This window comes from Oncorhynchus kisutch, linkage group LG8 (genome assembly GCF_002021735.2).
Source record: "Oncorhynchus kisutch isolate 150728-3 linkage group LG8, Okis_V2, whole genome shotgun sequence".
NCBI classification, from domain to species: domain Eukaryota; kingdom Metazoa; phylum Chordata; class Actinopteri; order Salmoniformes; family Salmonidae; genus Oncorhynchus; species Oncorhynchus kisutch.
In genome coordinates, this window is record NC_034181.2 from 8900923 (window position 1) to 8921525 (window position 20603).

At 42.3% G+C, this 20603-nt stretch overlaps 2 protein-coding genes across 3 annotated transcripts; one reads left to right on the forward strand and one right to left on the reverse strand.

Annotated features, from left to right (window-relative positions):
- Positions 1-569: 569 nt before the first annotated feature.
- On the reverse strand, positions 570-7676 carry ak6 (adenylate kinase 6). The gene is made up of 5 exons (XM_020470583.2): positions 7399-7676; positions 6903-6995; positions 2943-3001; positions 2647-2792; positions 570-2081 (listed from the first exon to the last, which is right to left on the reverse strand). The coding sequence occupies exons 1-5, from the start codon at positions 7433-7435 to the stop codon at positions 1892-1894; spliced, it is 525 nt and encodes a 174-aa protein (XP_020326172.1). The 5' UTR covers positions 7436-7676; the 3' UTR covers positions 570-1891.
- A 13-nt stretch (positions 7677-7689) lies between these two features.
- Positions 7690-20150, forward strand: rad17 (RAD17 checkpoint clamp loader component). 2 transcript variants are annotated; one of them, XM_020470582.2, is made up of 17 exons: positions 7690-7836; positions 8191-8285; positions 8387-8653; positions 8745-8825; positions 9158-9338; positions 9701-9843; positions 10026-10078; positions 10184-10309; positions 10456-10525; positions 10800-10911; positions 11362-11562; positions 11888-11982; positions 12056-12202; positions 12904-13032; positions 13223-13343; positions 18892-18949; positions 19072-20150. In XM_020470582.2, exons 2-17 carry the CDS (start codon positions 8241-8243, stop codon positions 19364-19366), a joined length of 2124 nt encoding a protein of 707 aa, XP_020326171.1. In that variant the 5' UTR covers positions 7690-7836; positions 8191-8240; the 3' UTR covers positions 19367-20150. The 2 variants fall into 2 exon arrangements, with proteins under 2 accessions (XP_020326171.1, XP_031685493.1); XM_031829633.1 differs by lacking the exon at positions 18892-18949.
- Positions 20151-20603: the final 453 nt, after the last annotated feature.

Below are 20603 nucleotides of genomic sequence, written 5' to 3' on the forward strand. Positions count from 1 at the left end.
AACCCCCCTTGGCCCTTCTGACTACTAATTGCTACTTTTTCTGCCGTTACTCTAATTTGCATTTTACTCGTTTTTTTTGCAGACTAGACTTGCTCCTCCAGCTGGCTATTTCAGTTAGATGCAACACATCAAGAGAAATAAAAGCTCAGTTTAGTTTATAGCCTGTAGCAGGGGTGTGAAACATATGCCAGGGGGTCCCTCTGACCTTCTCCTCCAATGGATTTTGAGGAGTCGAGAAGAGGTGGTGAGGAGTATGCAATTGAGATTATCCCTGGGTAGAAATTATAAATGGACCAACATTCATCAGCTCACTAATAATCCCAGAAATTAAAACTCGACAGTCAGGGAACCAAAACGTTTTGATGGGGAGGAAATATAACCAATCCGGACCTCGTCCGAGACCGACTGCAGCTTCCAGCGCAAAATGAGTTAGACACCCCTGGCCTTTATAGACACCCCTGGCCTTTATAGACACCCCTGGTCTTTATAGACACCCCTGGTCTTTATACACACCCCTGGCCTTTATACACACCCCTGGCCTTTAGCCTCAGATCCAATAAAATCCCCAGTTCATCGTAAATGCATTTGTATTCTTTATTATGTTGTTCCACCATCATTCCTTCCTTGTACAGTATAAAGCTTTAGCCATACAAAAACAACCACTGTCTACTGTTAAAACCTGTGAGTATTTCATGGAAATACTAGCGGTATGAGGACAAAATGAAATGTTTCATGCATCTTTTCTTAAATAAAATGGAAATATGAAACCTAAAATTTAAAAAAAAATAAACTTCTGGCAAAAACATAATTCCTGCATTATGGCCTGTGTTGTTGAAATCTGAATGACATGACTAGGTTTATGGCTACCAATGTCCACAAAAAATTATGAATTTAAAAGATACAATTCAAAAATAAATGTAAAACAAAAAACACATTTAACCAAAAGGCATGTTTTTTTTGTGTTATGTAGATAAACCATTGCAATGCAATAAATGCAAAATAAATTGTAATCGGTTTTAAATCAATCTATGCCACAAGAAAATGCAGCATGCATCTAACTAACTAACTACACATTCAATTTTGCCCATCCTTAAGACTCTAAAATGACAAAACATTTCCCTTAGGAGAGTAGAGATATAGTGACGCATGCATTTGGACTTGAATACTGCCCAAATCTTGTGATGACATGGTGTTTCATGACATCTAGCTTGTCCATGAACAGCTCTTGCAACACAAGTCAGTATCCAAACATGCTTACTGCCCTAGCTTTCATCCTAAATGAAGGTGTGGTTAACCATACAGTCCAAGCAGGGAATAAACACAGCCAACAGTCTCAACTGACGCCAGCTACCACATATAGTGCATTACCGTCGACCAGTGTCCTAGGCCCTGATCAAAATTAGTGCACTATATAGCGAACAGGCTGCCATTTGAGACGTAGATATTTATTATCATTCCACTGGGCCTCTACTCAGTGAGGTAACCACGCTTGTCCATGTCTTAGACTGTAAACATGTCTACAATAGAGTGTGTATTGTTTACCAATTTTATGTCATCAATGTTGTCAACTATGCTAGATGAATTTCGTTTTCAGACCTGGGGCATATTTTTGTTCCAGTCCAAGACTATCACACCCATTTCAACAACTCAATGATTGGTTGATCAATTCAGAATCAGGTGTGATACATTTTGTGCTCGAACCAAAACCAGGACCAGGACTTAAAGCCTCAGTACTATCCTAGTATGTGTGTGATTGCTATAAGTTAAAGGCATATAGTTATTATTATTTTTTTTTTTCAACAAACATAAAGAGTCCATTGGTATGTTTTTTTTTTAGTATGAAGAAGATTCCAGCCATGCACTGTTTTGGTTTCTAGGGTTTGTGTCCATGCTAGTTGTTGTCCTTCACCCACTGCTCGATCCACTGGACTACCTGCTCCAGGTTGCGCTCCAGGTCCTCAGGCTCGTTGCTGGGCAACTGGTGGACAATCTCCTCCTTGTAGGCCTCCATGGCCTCCTCGTAGATGGTCTGGAAGATCTCACACTGGACATTGTCCTGCAATTTCTTCCCTGTGTAGCCCCTGTGGAGAGAGAGAGAGAAAAATACACATCATGTGTTAGAGCTTTCTGAATCCCCTATAGGGTCTTACCAGGGAAGAGGAAAGTGTTCTGTACAGTCTCTCCCTCTGTGTGTTTTGCATTTCTTCTATAGGGGGTACACAGAGAAATAAGAGATTGTACAAAACACTTCCCTATGTAGCCCCCCCCCCCCGATGAAGGAGAAGGAAAGGGAGGAGCATGCCAGCCAGTGGTAGGAGAGGGAGAGAGACCCTTCTTAGACTACTGAGCCCGAGCCATACTGGGTTGTGAGCCACTGGCCTGTTAATGCGCCAACCATAGTAGCTGGAACCTTGCTGAAAGCACAATGAGCAAATAGAACCGCTGAGCCAGCGTAAAAAGATTTAGGTTGGCACGACAGTAAGAAAGAATGGAAAAAAAGTAAGAAGGAGGCGCACACAGGGTCATAGTGCCTGTAGCCCGGAAAACAGCACGGTAGTGATAATGTAGTTCGTGTTCTCGACGTCTAGCAAATACACTGTTAAAAACTCTTTTTTTTTTCTCCAATTTGCCAGGAGGAAACCCCACCTGCCCTCCAGCCGACTGTAGAGGTTGGTGTTGTCTGTGCGGAGCACGAAAACAATCTGGAACCAACGCTCTGGGAAGAAGTCACAGCCGTGGTAGTCCACTATCACCCCTCCGTCGCCCATCTTATCCTCCAGCTCATCCACCACCTGGAACAAGGTAGTGAAACAGTCAGCCTTAAAAAAACACGAGGGGAAACAAAAACACAAGTCCTGTGGCAGGGTAACTGCAGCACCTAAAAATACACAGGCTTTTGTCATGAGATGTGAATAGACTGTTTTAGATGAGATAAGACTGACCCGGTCCTCATCTAACACTGGGCACTGGTACTCTTCATCAAATCCATCAAACAGCTGCCCTAGAAGAGACCAAGACAAACAACGTCATCAGCATGCTCTCCGAAACTTCTAATTAGACAGGCCTATTTATACTCCCGTCATGTGACAACACAATGAGTCGTGATGGGGTAGTGTTATGGTAGATACAGAGTGGTTTCAGAAAGTATTCATACCCTTGACATATTACACATTTGTATTACAGCCTGAATTCAAAATTGATTAAATCTGTGGGGGGGGGGGGGGTTCCTCACTAAAAAGTAAAAACATGTTTTTAGAAATTTTAGCAAATGTATTGAAGAGAAATATAGGAAATATCTAATTTACAAAAGTACTCACACCCAAGTCAAACCTTTGGCAGTGATTTAAAGCTGTGAATCTTTGAGTCTCTAAGAGCTTTTCACACCTTGATTGTGCACCATTTGTCCATGATTATTAACTAAATTATTCAAGCATTGTCAAATTAGTTGCTGACCATTGCTAGACAACCATTTGCACGTCTTGCCATAGACTTTCAAGTAGATTTACAGTACCAGTCAAAAGTTTGGACACACCTACAAGTTTTTTTTTTTTTTACACTGTAGAATAATAGTGAAAACATCAAAACTATGAAATAACACACATGGAATCATGTAGTAACCAAAAAAGTGTTAAATCAAAATATATTTTATATTTGAGATTCTTCAAAGTAGAAACCCTTTGCCTTGATGACAGCTTTGTACACTCTTGGCATTCGCTCAACCAGCTTCATGAGGAATGTTTTTCCAACAGTCTTGTAGGAGTTCCCACATATGCTGAGCACTTGTCTCCTTTTCCTTCACTCTGCGGTCCAACTCATCCCAATTGGGTTGAGGTTGTATGATTGTGAAGGCCAAGTCATCTGATGCAGCCCTCCATCACTCTCCTTGGTCAAATTGCACTTACACAGCCTGGAGGTGTGTTTTGGGTCATTGTCCTGTTGAAAAACAAATGATAGTCCCACTAAGCACAAACCAGATAAGATGGCGTATCGCTGCAGAATGCTGTGGTAGCCATGCAAGTTAAGTGTGCTTTGAATTCTAAATAAATCACAGACTCTGCATCTCGCAAAGACACAGCAGTTGGAACCAAAAACTCATCAGACCAAAGGACAGATTTCCACCAGTCTAATGTCCATTGCTCGTGTTACTTGGCCCAAGCAAGTGTCTTTTTCTTCAGTGTCCTTTAGTGGTGGTTTCTTTGCAGCAATTCGACCATGAATGCCTGATTCACACAGTCTCCTCTGAACAGTTGATGTTGAGATGTGTCTGTTACTTGAACTCTGAAGCATTCATTTGGGCTGCAATCTGAGGTGCAGTTAACTCTAATGACCTTATCCTCTGCAGCAGAGGTAACTCTGGGTCTTCCGTTCCTGTGGCGGTCCTCATGAGAGCCAGTTTCAACATAGCGCTTGATGGTTTTTGCGACTGCACTTTAAGAATCTTTCAAAGTTCTTGAAAGTTTTCAGATTGACTGACCATGTCATAAAGTAATGATGGACTGTCATTTCTCTTTGCTTATTTGAGCTGTTCTTGCCAAAATATGGACTTGGACTTTTACCAAATAGGGCTATCTTCTGTATACCACCCCTACCGTGTCACAACACAACTGATTGGCTCAAACGCATTAAGATAATACATTCCACAGATGAACTAACTAACAAATGAACTTTGAACAAGGCACACCTGTTAATTGAAATGCATTCCAGGTGACTATGTCAAAGCTGGTTGAGAGAATGCCAAGAGTGTGCAAAGCTGTCATCAATGCAAAGGGTGGCTACTTTGAAGAATCTTAAATAGAAAATATATTTGATTTGTTTAACACTTTTTTTGGTTACTACATGATTCCATATGTGTTACTTCATAGTTTTAATGTCTTCACTATTATTCTACAATGTAGAAAATATTACAAATAAAGAAAAACCCTGGAATGAGGTGTGTCCAAACGTTTGACTGGTAATGTTACAGTTTTGACTTACTCGGCCACTCAGGAACATTCACTGTCTTGTTAAGCAACTCCAGTGTAGATGTGACCTTGTGTTTTAGGTTATTGTCCTGCTGAAAGGTGAATTAATCTCCCCGTGTCTGGTGGAAAGCTGACGTAACAGGTTTTCCTCTCGGATTTTGTCTGTGCTTAGCTTCATTCGGTTTCTTTTTTAGCTTGAAAAACTCCCCAGTCCGATTAGAAGCATATCCATAACATGACGCTGCCATCACTATGCTCATCTATAGGTCTTTGCTAGGTAAAGCCCCGCCATATCTCAGCTCACTGGTCACCATAGCAACACCCACCCATAGCACACGCTCCAGCAGGTATATTTCACTGATCATCCCCAAAGCCAACACTTACTTTGGCCACCTTTCATTTCAGTTCTCTGCTGCCAATGACTGGAATGAATTGCAAAAATCACTGAAGCTGGAGTCTAAAATCTCCCTCTCAAACTTTAAGCATCAGCTGTCAGAGCAGCTTACTGATCACTGTACCCGTACACAGCCAATCTGTAAATAGCACACCCAACTATCATCCCCATATTGTTACTTATCCTCTTTCTCTTTTACACCCCAGTATCTCTACTTTCACATCATCATCTCCACATCTATCACTCCAGTGTTAATTATTTTCGCCTCTAGGGCCCATTTATTCCCTCTTCTACATTTGCACACACTATACATAGACTTTTCTATTGTGTTTATTGACTGTATGTTTGTTTATGTGTAACTCTTTGTTGTTTGTGTCCCACTGCTTTGCTTTATCTTGGCCAGGTCGCAGTTGTAAATGAGAACGTGTTCTCAACTGGCCTACCTGGTTAAATAAAGTTGAAATAAAAAAAAGTGTGGTATTCAGTAATGTGTTGCATTTGCATAAACAGATCACTGTACTCAGGACAAAAAGTTAATTGCTTTGCCACAGAGCTTTAGTGCCTTGTTGCAAACAGGATATTTTTTATTCTGTACAGGCTTCCTTCTTTTCACTATGTCAATTAGGTTATTATTATGGAGTAACTACAATGTTGTTGATCCATTCTCAGTTTTTTATCACAGCCATTAAACTCTGTAATTGTTTTAAAGTCACCATTGGCCTCATTGTGAAATCCCTGAGCAGTTTCCTTCCTCTCCGGCAACTGAGTTAAGAAGGACGCCTGTATCTTTAATAATTTCACCATGCCCAAAGGGATATTTCAATGTCTGCTTATTAAAAATGTTTACCCATCTACCAATAGGTGCCCTTCTTTGCATGGCATTGGAAAACCTCCCTGGTCATTGTGGTTGAATCTGTGATTTAAATTCACTGCTCAACTGAGGGACCTTACAGATAATTGTATGTGTGGGGTACAGAGTTATTTCAACAATCATGTTAAACACTTATTGCACACAGAGTGCATCCATGCAACTTATTACGTGACGTGTTAAGCACATTTTTCCTCCTGAACTTATTGAGGCTTGCCATAACAAATATTTGAATATTTATTGACTCAAGAAATGTAACCTTTTCATCAATTAGTAAAAATGTCAAATAACATAATTCCGCTGACATTATGTGGTGTTGTGTGTAGGCCAGTGACAATGTTTCTCTCTCAATTTCATCCTTTTTAAATTCAGTCTGTAACAACAAAATGTGGAAACAGACGAGGTGTGTGAATACTTTCTGAAGAGAACGTAGCTAGTGTACCCTTATGTACTTGGTCATCTGTGGTCTATTCATTAGTCAGAATACGTTTGGAAAACTTAATTTTTTTTTCCCGCAACAGAAATCCTTTATGATCCAAATGCAAAGAACGGTCCTAACTGACTAATAGAAACTCGTTTTCACTGCAAAACATTTTCCGTTTGGAGTTAACGGTTTCCATTGCACAACGTTTTGCAGCGGGATCAGACTAATGAATAGACCCCTAGTGTGTCTTCTTACCTTCTTGTGCCAGGTCGCCTACATTGACATAGGTTAGTCCTGTCCTCTGGGCAAGCTCTTTCCCCAGGGTGGTCTTCCCTACGCCAGGGGTGCCTGTCAGAGGACGGCATAATCATCATAAACAACGTGCTAACTAGGTGGGTAGCTACCTCACATTTAGCCTACTTCGCCGTTGTACATCTGCAACCACGTCCCAAACATCATACTTTTCTATTTCTACATGTGGTATCTATGCAAACCATTTGCAAGTGAATGATGCTAAAGTTACGAAGGGGGTTGTTAGGTACAGCACCTACTAGTAGCTAGCTAACGCCAGGAATTTCGACCACGCAGCATCTTTCGAGCTTATTTGTGGTGCATCATTGGCTAGCCACAAGCACATAAATCGCCCTGAACGGTCTATACACTTACAAATTAAATATCGTTATAGAGGCGGGTATACAGTGGTAGTTAAATAGATAGTTAACTCGTTGGATGGAGACTTGTTTAACATTACCTGTCAGTAGAATATTTGGTCGCTTCATGATTTTCATCGCTGTTTTTTTTTCTTGCCTTGCGTGCTCTACACGTGACCAATTACAAAGGTACCGTAGACCTTGGAAAGTTCTCCTATTTTGTTTGTTACTTTTGTTAACAAAACCAGACCACTTGTAACAATCAGTAACCCACTCAATCAAAGTTACTTATGAGTAAAATACAACAAAGCTTCGTGAATCGTGTATTTGGAGAACACGCGAACCCCGTGTGCGCGATGTGACGTCAGTATTGCGCGCCGAGTTGTCAAGAAGGACCTCGATTTTAAAGGGAAAACGCTCCTTGCTGTGTGGTGTTTTGATTCGACGTTTGTTATGCATTTGCGTTTCTGTTACAGACTTAAGTTATAATACATGTGACTTTCAAAGTTTGGAATTACTTCAGAGGATGGCCAAGAATGGTATGCGTACTTTGTTTCGTTTATCTAGCTTGGTTTGTTACGTGAGAAGTGAAGTCTGCGTCGGTAGCTAACTAACTAGCAACTTTAGCTTAACGTTACTTTGTTAACTTGTTTGCCAACTAGAGATAGGTAGACGAAACGTTGGATGTGTTCGCTACTATTGCAGCTCTGGTGACATAATCGACCTTATTCCTACTTAGTTATGCCACGTAGATGGCTATTACTCAGTAGCAAACTCAATCGCTAGCAAACGTTAGTAGAATTAGCGCTAGGTGGCTACGTTAGCTAGCTAGTCTGTTTTCTGCATTCGTTATGATATAAGTTAATGATTGTTTTCTATTCCATCTTCCTCAGCCTTGCATTGACCAGCTGGCGCCTTTTGTCAATGTGAAGTACCACATCTTATGATGTCAAAACTTTCTCTGAGAGGAAAAGTAGCTTCAAATAAAGTGAGTTCATGGTGTGGGTGCGGGTCTGTGAGCGAGGTCAAAGTAGATCGCTAGCACGTTAAGGAGTCACTGTCACTTCACTAACATCTCTCTCCCCCCAGCTGGATCGTTGGGTGGAGCCATCATTCGGTGAACACCTCGGCAATGCCAACCTCTCCCTCTCCTCAGGCATTGGAGGCGTAGCCCTCTCTGGAGGTACCTGGGTTGGCAAGGCCCGGCCGTCCAGCACCGACCTCAACAGCAGCAAACGCCTCCGTAAGAGGAGGGCAGATCCCAACGTCTCCAAGCTCCAGACCTCTACCTCCACAGAGCCTGCACAGGGCGACCAGGATGAGCCCTGGGTGGACACACACAAACCCCACTCTCAGGTAACCATCATGGGGGAAAGACTAGACCACCAGACCCCACTGGAGTGAAGTGGTTTATTCATCACACACTTCTCTGTTTGGCCTTGTGTAGGCTGAACTGGCCGTCCACAAAAAGAAGATTGAAGAGGTGGAGGATTGGATGAGAGTACACGTGGACCCCAAGACTGCAAAGGTTTGGCTCTGATTTTTTTAAAGCTCAAAATATGGCCTATAGATCACTGTTTATGTCACTATGCATTCATTACAGTTTTAAAGACACTTTTATCACTTCAAATTCTGAATGGTTGTGTTTTCAATTGAGAATAATACACCAAATCAAAGCTAAAACATTACTGCTCATTTATACCAACAGCACCCCATGAAAAATATGAATATATATATATATATAGTGCACAAGCACATTTCATTGCACCGCCCCAAACATTTCCCATTTCTATGATATCTAATCTACACACAAGTTTTCTGAAAGCTCTCTGTACTCAAACTGTGCCCTCGTGTCCACAGGGTGGCGCTGTCCTGCTGCTGACCGGTCCGTCGGGGTGTGGGAAGTCAGCTACAGTGCAGGTTCTGGCCCAGGAACTGGGCTACAGGGTGCAGGAGTGGAGCAACCCATCCAGCCTCTCAGAGTACCGACCCAGCGCAGACCGCGCAGACCCTGACACTTACAGACAGACCTTCGACCCAGGTGAGAAAAACCTGGTGTCTATTCAGTGGTGTAAAACTTTCTGAACGTTGCAGATAGAAATTGATTGTGTGGGTCTGACATTATTCCTTATTCTACATAACAAACTATCCTATCTGTTTAGTACATTTTTGTAACGTTGCACCCTCCTAAACAGGCCCGAGGTCTGTCTGGACCAAACAGGCTTGTACCTCCTATTTTGTATTTTCCCTTTTTTTGTTTTTTTTGTTGATCATTCATTTTATTGTACTGTATGTTCAAGACCTACACGCAATAAATGTCATTGGACAAATAACAGTTGGATTGCCAGCGTACATCCAACACATAATCACATGAACTTTACCGTTTTCTTTGTTCCTCCCCAGACTCGAGGTTCAATTGTTTCTATGGCAGCTCTCAAACAGGCCTGTTCCAGGAGTTCCTTCTCAGGGCCAACAAGTACAACCGCCTGCAGATGAGCGGAGAGGGAGGGGCCTCGGACTCAGACAGGAAGCTCATACTGGTGGAGGTACAGTACACTACCTACTTAGTACTTACAGACAGTATCGTTGCCATGACAACACGGCACTTAAACATTTACAGTAGTAAGGAAAAGCTTTACGTATTTTTGACGTTTCTTTCTTGACGTTGAGTAAATCATTTGTGTATCTGGTGTTAATTTCTCCGTTTGTTTCTCTCACACGCTCTCAGGACTTTCCTAACCAGTTCTACAGACAGCCTGGGTCCCTGCATGATGTTCTGAGGTGAGCTCCCCGTTGAGCGACTCGCTGTGACTGCAGAAGATGTTAATACTGAGGTTTTGTTCTGTATTAATTTGTGTGTGTATGTACATATTCTTCCTCTGTCAGGCGGTTTGTGAAGACGTGCCGGCGTCCCCTGCTGTTCATCGTGTCTGACAGTCTGAGTGGAGACAGCAGCTCCAGACTGCTGTTTCCTAAACACATACAGGAAGAGCTGGGGGTTTGCAACATAAGGTACTTTATAGTAAACTCTGTACACTAACCCAACACACCGCCCACTGTTCCCTAAACATGTACAGGAGGAAGTGAACATGAGCATCATCAGGTAGATTGACAGGTTATCTTTCTCTAACCCAGTGGCCCTCTTCTTCTGTTTCCAGTTTTAACCCTGTGGCTCCCACCAGTATGATGAAGGTTCTGAGCCGGATTGTGTCTGTACAGGCAGTAAAGGTGAAACAACATGTCTTTGTATGCATGGGAGTGTATGTAGCCTAGTGGTTAGTGTTGTGCCAGTAACCAAAAGGTTGCTGAATTGAATCCCCGAGCTGACAAGGTAAAAATCTTTCGTTCTGCCCCTGAACAAGGCAGTTAACCCACTGTTCCCCAGTAGGCCGTTATTGTAAATAAGAATTTGTTCTTAACTTGGTTAAATGTAATAAATAATAATAATAATGTACATGAGTGTGTATGTGCTGTTCTTTTCTGGATGTGTGTGTGTCCACAGAGTGGAGGAAAGATGTGTGTTCCTGACAAGGCTGCTTTGGAACTGCTGTGTTCAGGATCCTCCGGGGACATCCGCAGTGCCATCAACAGCCTGCAGTTCTCCTGTCTCACAGGTGAGGGCGCCACACCCATAAATGCCACACAACGGTTCAGTGGTCAGTCACCTGCTGCTCCTAATCCTGCTGGTCTAAAATCAATGGCTTCCGAACCGTATAGCATTGTGACACACCTAGAACTTTTGGGTTTTTGCTTTCCTCGACACATATGGCCTGGTCCTGGGCTAAGACACATATTCAATGGAAATTCTCAATTTTAAAGAGTATTTTTTTTAAGTATAGGACTAGGCGTAATCTGTCAGAGAAACCGGCCTCTTTAGCCAGGACCCAGACTTAATTTGTGACTGAAAGGTAATAGACTATGACCGACCAGTAGTCTACTGATGAAGAACTGCTGACTGAAAGGTTACAGACCAGTAGTCTACTGATGAACTGCTGAAGTGATTCATATATTAATGTCAGTGAACCACCTTGTAAAAGCTGTTCTCCACGGTTATAATGTTCCAGACCAGTCTATGAAGAAGGGGTTCTCGGCGGTGGAAAGGGGAAAGGCCACAGCGACCTCGTCGGGGAGAGCTGTTGTCAAGGCAATGCGTGGGAAGAGGAAGGCCAAAGACTCAGAGGGGCAGGACAAGGAGCTGGCAATAGGGGGGAAAGACTCCTCCCTCTTTCTCTTCAGAGCACTCGGCAAGATCCTCTACTGCAAGAGTGAGTGACGTCAGGGGGAAATGGGCAGTACATGGTGAAAGCCTATCAGGGAAATAGCTTTTACCTGTCCAGTGTGAGTGGAATAGAGCGATGGAGAGGAAGCCTTTTCTTAGCATTTAGATTCAGCAGGGATACAACATTGGGGAACATTCAGATAGAGATGTATTATAGAGAACGTGCGTCTCTGACATGTAGAATAAGGAATCGGAACAGCTCTGCTCGTCACAATTATAGCAGTGATGTTCCACAATGTTACATTGCTGGGAGGAGGGGCTCTGTTGAAGTGGATGGATTTTGATTGGCTGGTGTGTTTATGATTTGACAGGGGAGAGCCCTGAGGGTTCAGAAGGTTCCCAGGGACCCAGTCTGCCTGCACATCTCTCAGAGCACCACAGAGACAGGTTACTGGTGGACCCAGAGGTACAACACAGACCAACACATAGACAGACCTAACGTGTCATTGTGTAACCCCCATCTCCCTCTCCCCTATCAGGCTGTTGTAGAACGCTCCCACATGTCAGGAGAGTTCTTCAGCCTGTACCTGCAGCAGAATTACCTTGAGTTCTTCTCTGATGTGGAGGATGTGGCCCGGGCCTCAGAGTACCTGTCTGATGCTGACTTCCTCACTGCCGAGTGGAGTGTGAGTAGCACTAGGACTGGGCATTATTGGCCTAAAAAATCAAACATGGCCGATTTCACGATATATATCTACATTTTTTGTTTCATAACATTTTCTCTAAATTTGCTTTGTTGTACAATATTAAAGGTCAAAGAAACTGCATTTCAAACCGTCAGCAATAATCTAATGAATTCAGAGTTTGTGAAATTGTACCTAGGCTAAATTTAAGCCTTCCACAATCATAAGACCCACTAATAATGTAATTATTTGATCAAAATAGTTTAACCAGCTTTTTTTTGTTGCAATTCATCACTGATCTGGCTGTCAAGTCTCTGAAAATGGCCTTTTTATAAAAAACTATGTTTTACCAGAACCATGCATAATGCACATTGACTAATAATGAGTGACTACATGTAGCAGGCACTATAGAACATTAACACCGGTCTCATCAACATTATGCTAATCTTTATATTTCTAGTATTTCTAGAATAGAAAAAACACCGTTGTCCAAATGTACATGACAACATCGAGCACTCGGATGTCAAAATGTCAGGACCGTGAGACTATGAAATATTTAAATCTAACATTGAGTACTTGGATTTGGGACACTGTAGTCAAGTCAAGTTTTTCATATGATGCCCCACTGGTATCATATCACAAGCTTATTGAGTTACTGTTGCAAAATGTTTCCTGGCTAGCAGGCAGTGTCATTGTGTGTGTAGTCCCGTAGCACCATGGGGGAGTACGGCTCTTCTGTTGCCACCAGAGGTCTTCTACACTCCAACTCTGGTCACGTGGCTGGAGGCTTCAGACCCCTGCACAAACCCAACTGGCTATTGGTCAACAAGAAGGTAACTTTAACACGCACAAGCGCTTACACGGTCACTCACACAAACATATTCAGGCCCAAGCTCAAACCCAACTTGCTCCTGGTCAAGATAAGGTGAAAGGTCAGAGGGTTATGATGGAAACACTCACACACACATTGGGGTTGACACCAGTAACATGAGGAGACTTTCGTGTGTGTGTGTGTGATTTCAGTACCGTGAGAACTGCCAGGCCGCCCAGTCCCTCTTCATCAGTTTCTGCCTGACGCCTGTTAGTCTCCAGACAGAGCTACTTCCTTACCTCGCCCAGCTCAGCAACCCCTTGAGGAATCCAGGTTAGACACACACACGTGACCCTGCATTGCCCTACAACCTTACAATTATAGAAATAGATTACCATAACAGAAACATCCTCATCTTTGTTGAACCTTTTATTTGATAGTTTCCACATGAGCCCTGTATACATACATTTCTAAAATATTAACATCTATATTCACATCAATACACACCAATACACACATCAATATTCACATCAGTACACATCAATACACACATCAATATTCACATCAGTACACATCAATACACACATCAGTACACATCAATACACACCTATATTCACATCAGTACACATCAATACACACATCTATATTCACATCTATACACACCAATATTCACATCAGTACACATCAATACACACATCTATATTCACATCTAAACACATCAATATTCACATCAATACACACATCTACACTGCTCAAAAAAATAAAGGGAACACTTAAACAACACAATGCAACTCCAAGTCAATCACACTTCTGTGAAATCAAACTGTCCACTTAGGAAGCAACACTGATTGACAATAAATGTCACGTGCTGTTGTGCAAACGGAATAGACAACAGGTGGAAATTATAGGCAATTAGCAAGACACCCCCAATAAAGGAGTGGTTCTGCAGGTGGTGACCACAGACCACTTCTCAGTTCCTATGCTTCCTGGCTGATGTTTTGGTCACTTTTGAATGCTGGCGGTGCTTTCACTCTAGTGGTAGCATGAGACGGAGTCTACAACCCACACAAGTGGCTCAGGTAGTGCAGCTCATCCAGGATGGCACATCAATGCGAGCTGTGGCAAGAAGGTTTGCTGTGTCTGTCAGCGTAGTGTCCAGAGCATGGAGGCACTACCAGGAGACAGGCCAGTACATCAGGAGACGTGGAGGAGGCCGTAGGAGGGCAACAACCCAGCAGCAGGACCTCTACCTCCGCCTTTGTGCAAGGAGGAGCACTGCCAGATCCCTGCAAAATGACCTCCAGCAGGCCACAAATGTGCATGTGTCTGTTCAAACAGTCAGAAATAGACTCCATGAGGGTGGTATGAGGGCCCGACGTCCACAGGTGGGGGTTGTGCTTACAGCCCAACACTGTGCAGGACGTTTGGCATTTGCCAGAGAACAACAAGAGTGGCAAATTCGCCACTGGCGCCTTGTGCTCTTCATAGATGAAAGCAGGTTCACACTGAGCACGTGACAGAGTCTGGAGACGCCGTGGAGAACGTTCTGCTGCCTGTAACATCCTCCAGCATAACCGGTTTGGCGGTGGGTCAGTCATGGTGTGGGGTGGAATTTCTTTGGGGGGCCGCACAGCCCTCCATGTGCTCGCCAGAGGTAGCCTGACTGCCATTAGGTACCGAGATGAGATCCTCAGACCCCTTGAGACCATATGCTGGTGCGGTTGGCCCTGGGTTCCTCCTAATGCAAGGCAATGCTAGACCTCATGTGGCTGGAGTGTGTCAGCAGTTCCTGCAAGAGGAAGGCATTGATGCTATGGACTGACCCGCCCGTTCCCCGGACCTGAATCCAATTGAGCACATCTGGGACATCATGTCTCGCTCCATCCACCAACGCCACATTGCACCACAGACTGTCCAGGAGTTGGCGGATGCTTTAGTCCATGTCTAGGAGGAGATCCCTCAGGAGACCATCCGCCACCTCATCAGGAGCATGCCCAGGCGTTGTAGGGAGGTCATACAGGCACGTGGAGGCCACACACACCACTGGGCCTCATTTTGACTTGTTTTAAGGACATTACATCAAAGTTGGATCAGCGTGTAGTGTGGTTTTCCACTTTAATTTTGTGTGACTCCAAATCCAGACCTCCATGGGTTGATAAATTTGATTTGCAATGATCATTTTTGTGTGATTTTGTTGTCAGCACATTCAACTATGTAAAGAAAAAAGTATTTAATAAGAATATTTCATTCATTCAGATCTAGGATGTGTTATTTTAGTGTTCCCTTTATTTTTTTGAGCAGTGTATATTCACATCAGTACACATCAATATTCACATCAGTACACATCTATATTCACATCAGTACACATCTATATTCACATCAGTACACATCTATATTCACACCAGTACACATCTATATTCACACCAGTACACATCTATATTCACATCAGTACACATCAATATTCACATCAGTACACATCAATATTCACATCAGTACACATCTATATTCACATCAGTACACATCTATATTCACATCAGTACACATCTATATTCACATCAGTACACATCTATATTCACATCTAAACACACCAGTACACCTCTATATTCACATCAGTACACCTCTATATTCACATCAGTACACATCTATATTCACATCAGTACACATCTATATTCACATCTATATTCACATCTAAACACACCAGTACACCTCTATATTCACATCTAAACACATCTATATTCACATCAGTACACCTCTATATTCACATCAGTACACATCTATATTCACATCAGTACACATCTATATTCACATCAGTACACATCTATATTCACATCTAAACACACCAGTACACCTCTATATTCACATCTAAACACATCTATATTCACATCAGTACACCTCTATATTCACATCTAAACACATCTATATTCACATCAGTACACATCTATATTCACAGCAGTACACATCTATATTCACAGCAGTACACATCTATATTCACATCTAAACACCTCTATATTCACATCAGTACACATCTATATTCACATCAGTACACATCTATATTCACATCAGTACACATCTATATTCACATCAGTACACATCTATATTCACATCAGTACACATCTATATTCACATCAGTACACATCTATATTCACATCAGTACACATCTATATTCACATCAGTACACATCTATATTCACATCAGTACACATCTTTATTCACATCAGTACACATCTATATTCACATCAGTACACATCTATATTCACATCAGTACACATCTATATTCACATCAGTACACATAGGGCAAAACACAATGATAGAAAACAAACCCATTCTTCAGTTAAAAAGGTCCTCAGTCAGCCATCTGAATTTCCCTACAGCGGGTAGGCAACTAGATTCAGCCACGGCCTGTCCTTTTTCTGTCGGAGCGGATGGTCAGAGGCTGCAAGATAATTCAAATCATTTGTACAACTCAAATTGACCAACTAAACCCCAAAAGAGATTCGTATTTGAAAATAACAATCATTTCATACCTTGATTACATTGAGACACGATAACATATAAAAATAAAAATGATTTGTGGGAAAACTTGGGAACGGATTTCCTAAATTAAACTCATTCCCGGCGACGCACTTTTAGGGGCATAAAATATAACAGGTTTTGGACCTGTGGGCCACCTGTTATCAACCCATGCCCTAGATGCACACAATTTCTAATATTTTAGAGAGCCTTGGAGATTATTACAAAAGTAAGGTACAACAAAGCTACATTTTAAAGCAGCTTTACCTAACTGAGTGGAGATGGACAGGATCTCTGTCCCTGAGACAGGGTCTGGTGTCTCAGGACGCCTGGAAGTTCTGAACAGAATGTCCTTGTTATTCTTGCCTGCCCACACCAGCAGACAAAAGAGCTCTGTCCTCCTTACGAGGTTAAACACATGCAGATCACATTCAAATGAAGGACAGGGTCCGTTGTTTTGACTATACTTATGAGTAATGCAGAGTGCAGGTGGTTGATTTGCATCTGAAAGCCATGTTGCTCTTGAACCTGTGTTGCTATTGCTACTAGTGTCTGACGACTAGGGGTGTGTTGAGTAGTCCAATAAAACCACTATTGAATTGGATATGGGCAATTTTCCTGACATGATTATAATCTGAGTATTTTTTTGTTGTTGTTGTAATCATCTGTGATAAAAAAATATATATATTTTCAGGTGCCAGTTAAATCAAGTGTGAGGTGGTACATGTTGTGAATAGCTAGTTTGCCTGTCTAAAGAGAAGGGCGGGGCTGTATGTTGATCCTGCTGCTCTGATTGGTTAGAGCGACGCTTTATTTCTCGGTCCACTCCAGGGCCTAAAATGAACCTTTTGGTCCAGCAGCAAAGGAGAAATGCTCACTAAACAGGGATGTAAACAAATTTGTGCACAAAATCTGAGAGAAATAAGCTTTTTGTGTGTATGGAACATTTCTGATTTATATTTAAATATTTTTCGTTCAATATAGTAATGTGGTCTATTGTTTCATTACATTTTTTGGTGACTTTAGTCTCAACCGAAATATCACAGATGGGACAAAAATGTTCCCCTGCCCTTTAAAGGGTTGACGATTACCTTGGTAACGCGACTCAGACGTGTTTGTGCCTGTGAGATTGAGAGTCTGACCAGTTAGCAGCCTTCTCTTCCCTAACAGTTGAAACTCAAACAGTGAAAAACAACATAGCTTGTGAACAAAACAAGGTAAATAGCCAAGAAACACAAGGACAACGTCTCACTTCAGTAGACTTTCGTTTCAAATAAATTAGACCAATTGTTGTGCCTGTAAGCAGCGCTTCTAAAAATGTATATTTCATTCCGCTGTTCACGTGCGCACAGCCCCCTGCCAGGCAGTGTTGCAGCGGGAGGTCGGATAGGATAAAGGATTCGTAGTTCTTTGGGCAATAAACATTTTCCAGCTGTGAAACAAAACAGCTACTGCAGCATTTATTTTATTATGAACGTGATCATACTTGACTATTTCAATTCACAAATGCTAGTGAAATGCTCACACCGTGGAGCCCTGACCACCCGCCAACCAATGTGACAATGCCAAAATCAACCCACATTTGCCAGGTGGCTGGTGTTAATTTTAGGCATGGTCAACTCGCTTTGCTTCATAATTTCACCCGATCACTTCTCCTCGCATGTTTAAGGTCTGATCATTTATATCGACGCTGCCTCGTGTTAGCCTGGTACTATGATAAATCAAACGGTGAGGACGTGTGATAGCTTAGTGGGGGCGATAATTAGGGACAAAATATGAACTGCCAATGAGCATTATGATTTAGTAACAGCAAACTGCCGCCGCAAATTGAAAACACAGACATGCACCCCTCCACGCTGCTCATAATCTGCAGGCTATTTGGTCTATAAACTTGCAGACGGGTATTTTGACAACAATCTATTTAGGCATATTTAAACACTTTACGATCACGAGTATCATCCAACTTTCAACTGTCAATTTACAAGTACGGCCAGGTTGGCACACCCCTACTGTCTATGTCAGTAACATGTACAATAGTTCTTGCTGAATATCATTGTTCTTAATTCAGTTTCCATTTGATGGTGTTAATCAAGGTTGCTTTTAAGGAAACGAGCCACCAGGCAGGTTTGATTAGCTTGCATGCTACTAAGATAACCCACCTGTAGCATGTTATGCTAGTCTAGCTTGCTAAACTAATTGGAGTATTGTGTTAGAACAGTAGAGGGGTTCTCCACCTACGGTTCTGGTGAGCTGTTGTGTGTGCAGGTTTTTGTTACAGCCCAGTACTAAGACATCTGACTCCCTCTCTCCTTCCACGTCTCCGTGTCCCTCTTTCTGCCCCCCCTCCCTCCTTCTTGGTCTCTCCCATACAGCTCAGATAGCCTTCATTCAGGATGTGGGTTGTCTTTCCCGCAGAAAGTTGCCTGGCAGGTACATCACCTATAAGCGATCTTTTACTATATTTGCGCCATAGTGGGATGTTGTCTTCCATATTTTCTATGACACTGACCTCTATTAAAAAAAATTGTATTCCTCTCTCTACATCTGTTCAGGTTGAAACTGGAGGCTCTGACAGACAAAGACCCAGGGCTGCTGGAGTTGGACAGTGAGGAAGAGGAGGAGGGGGGGCTCGTGTCTTCATCTGTCGACCAAACCTCGGGCACCCTCTCTGGGGAGACAGGAGACCAGGGGGATCCCTCCCTGGAGCCTCTTCTACCAGGCAGCCAGGGCCCAGGGGCCGGGGGACCAGGTGGAGACCTCCCTGCCTCCCAGCCTCAGCCCACTACCACCTCAGCCCTTCTGGAGGAGGAGGACGTAGTCATAGAGGAATACGACAGTGATTTCTGATTGACAGAGCTGACACTCCAATCACAGTACAGAGACTTCTGATACAGTCACCTCCCGACTTTGTGATTGACAGAGCCGACGTTCCAATAAGAGGACTTCTAACATTGTCCCGCCCTCCTGCCTTACTTAAAAACTGTGATCACTTACAGGACAGAACAGAAGAAGTTTGCGTTCGTTGTTGTTATATGTCTGACTGTCACTGTATCTGTTATTGTATCTTATGGTAATGACCATAGTTTTCATATCAATGAATTTCTGGTATTATTCATTTGTGTTTTTCCTCAGTGAGTTCGGGGGGGGGTCAAATTCCATCCCAATTCCTGTCTGATTCCATATCTGAACAAGTGACTTGTATTGAAATGGAATTGGACCTGACACACTGATTTATTTGAAACATGTATTAACAAAACACACATGACAGATGTTGTGGATAGCTTTACTGCAGACTTTGTGTGTTTGTTAGTGTTTATTTATTTGTTTGTTTTAGAGCACTTATCTTGGAATATATTTTGTTTGGCTTTAGAACTGTTGAGAACATGGAGATGTGTACAGTGGTAGGCTGGCTTATTATACATGCCTGGCTTTGCAATTAGATTTTTTTCTTCATCCTTGTCTTTTTGTAAATGACCATGCCTAGTGTGCTTGGCAGTGAAAAGTTAACATTCACCCCTCTCTAGCTTCCACTGAATCTTGAAGAAAAGATTACAAAAAAATTGTGGCCTCCATCTTAACTCAACGGAAGTGTAAAACAGAAAGTGAAATAAAGTATTTTGTTAAAATGTAATGTTTCCTCTGAGTATAGAAATAATGTAATCCAAGTCTCTTCCATTTATGGGCATCATATCAGAGAACCCCAATATGTCATAACCAGTTTAAGATGCCTATAGAACTACAGCAAGCTAAGCAGTGAATAACAGTCATTTTAAACAAATATCAATGTGTTATGGTGAGATAGGTCTTATTTTACTTTATTTAACCTTTATTTAACTAGGCAAGTCGGTTAAGAACAAATTCGTATTTACACTGACGGCCTAGGAACAGTGGGTTAACTGCCTTGTTCAGGGGCAGAACGACAGAATGCATACCAATCGTTTGATCTCAATCAGATTCATGGAAATAGGCATTTAGATATTTTTTGAATGACTGTTTTGTGAGAAAATGAGAGCAGATGGTGTTAACAAACTACAGTGTATAAGGCCTTCCTGTATTTCGTTTAAATCAAAACAGGTTCTGCCTA

Excerpts from the sequence above, each read along its gene's own strand:
- rad17 (XM_020470582.2), top strand. The coding sequence starts at position 8,241 with ATGATGTCAAAACTTTCTCTGAGAGGAAAAGTAGCTTCAAATAAA. Across the intron at positions 9,339-9,700 it reads CAGACAGACCTTCGACCCAG|ACTCGAGGTTCAATTGTTTC; the intron begins GTGAGAAAAACC and ends GTTCCTCCCCAG. Across the intron at positions 12,203-12,903 it reads TCCTCACTGCCGAGTGGAGT|TCCCGTAGCACCATGGGGGA; the intron begins GTGAGTAGCACT and ends TTGTGTGTGTAG.
- ak6 (XM_020470583.2), bottom strand. The coding sequence starts at position 7,435 with ATGAAAATCATGAAGCGACCAAATATTCTACTGACAG. Across the intron at positions 3,002-6,902 it reads AGGCGACCTGGCACAAGAAG|GGCAGCTGTTTGATGGATTT; the intron begins GTAAGAAGACAC and ends GGTCTCTTCTAG. Across the intron at positions 2,082-2,646 it reads TACAGTCGGCTGGAGGGCAG|GGGCTACACAGGGAAGAAAT; the intron begins GTGGGGTTTCCT and ends CTCTCTCCACAG.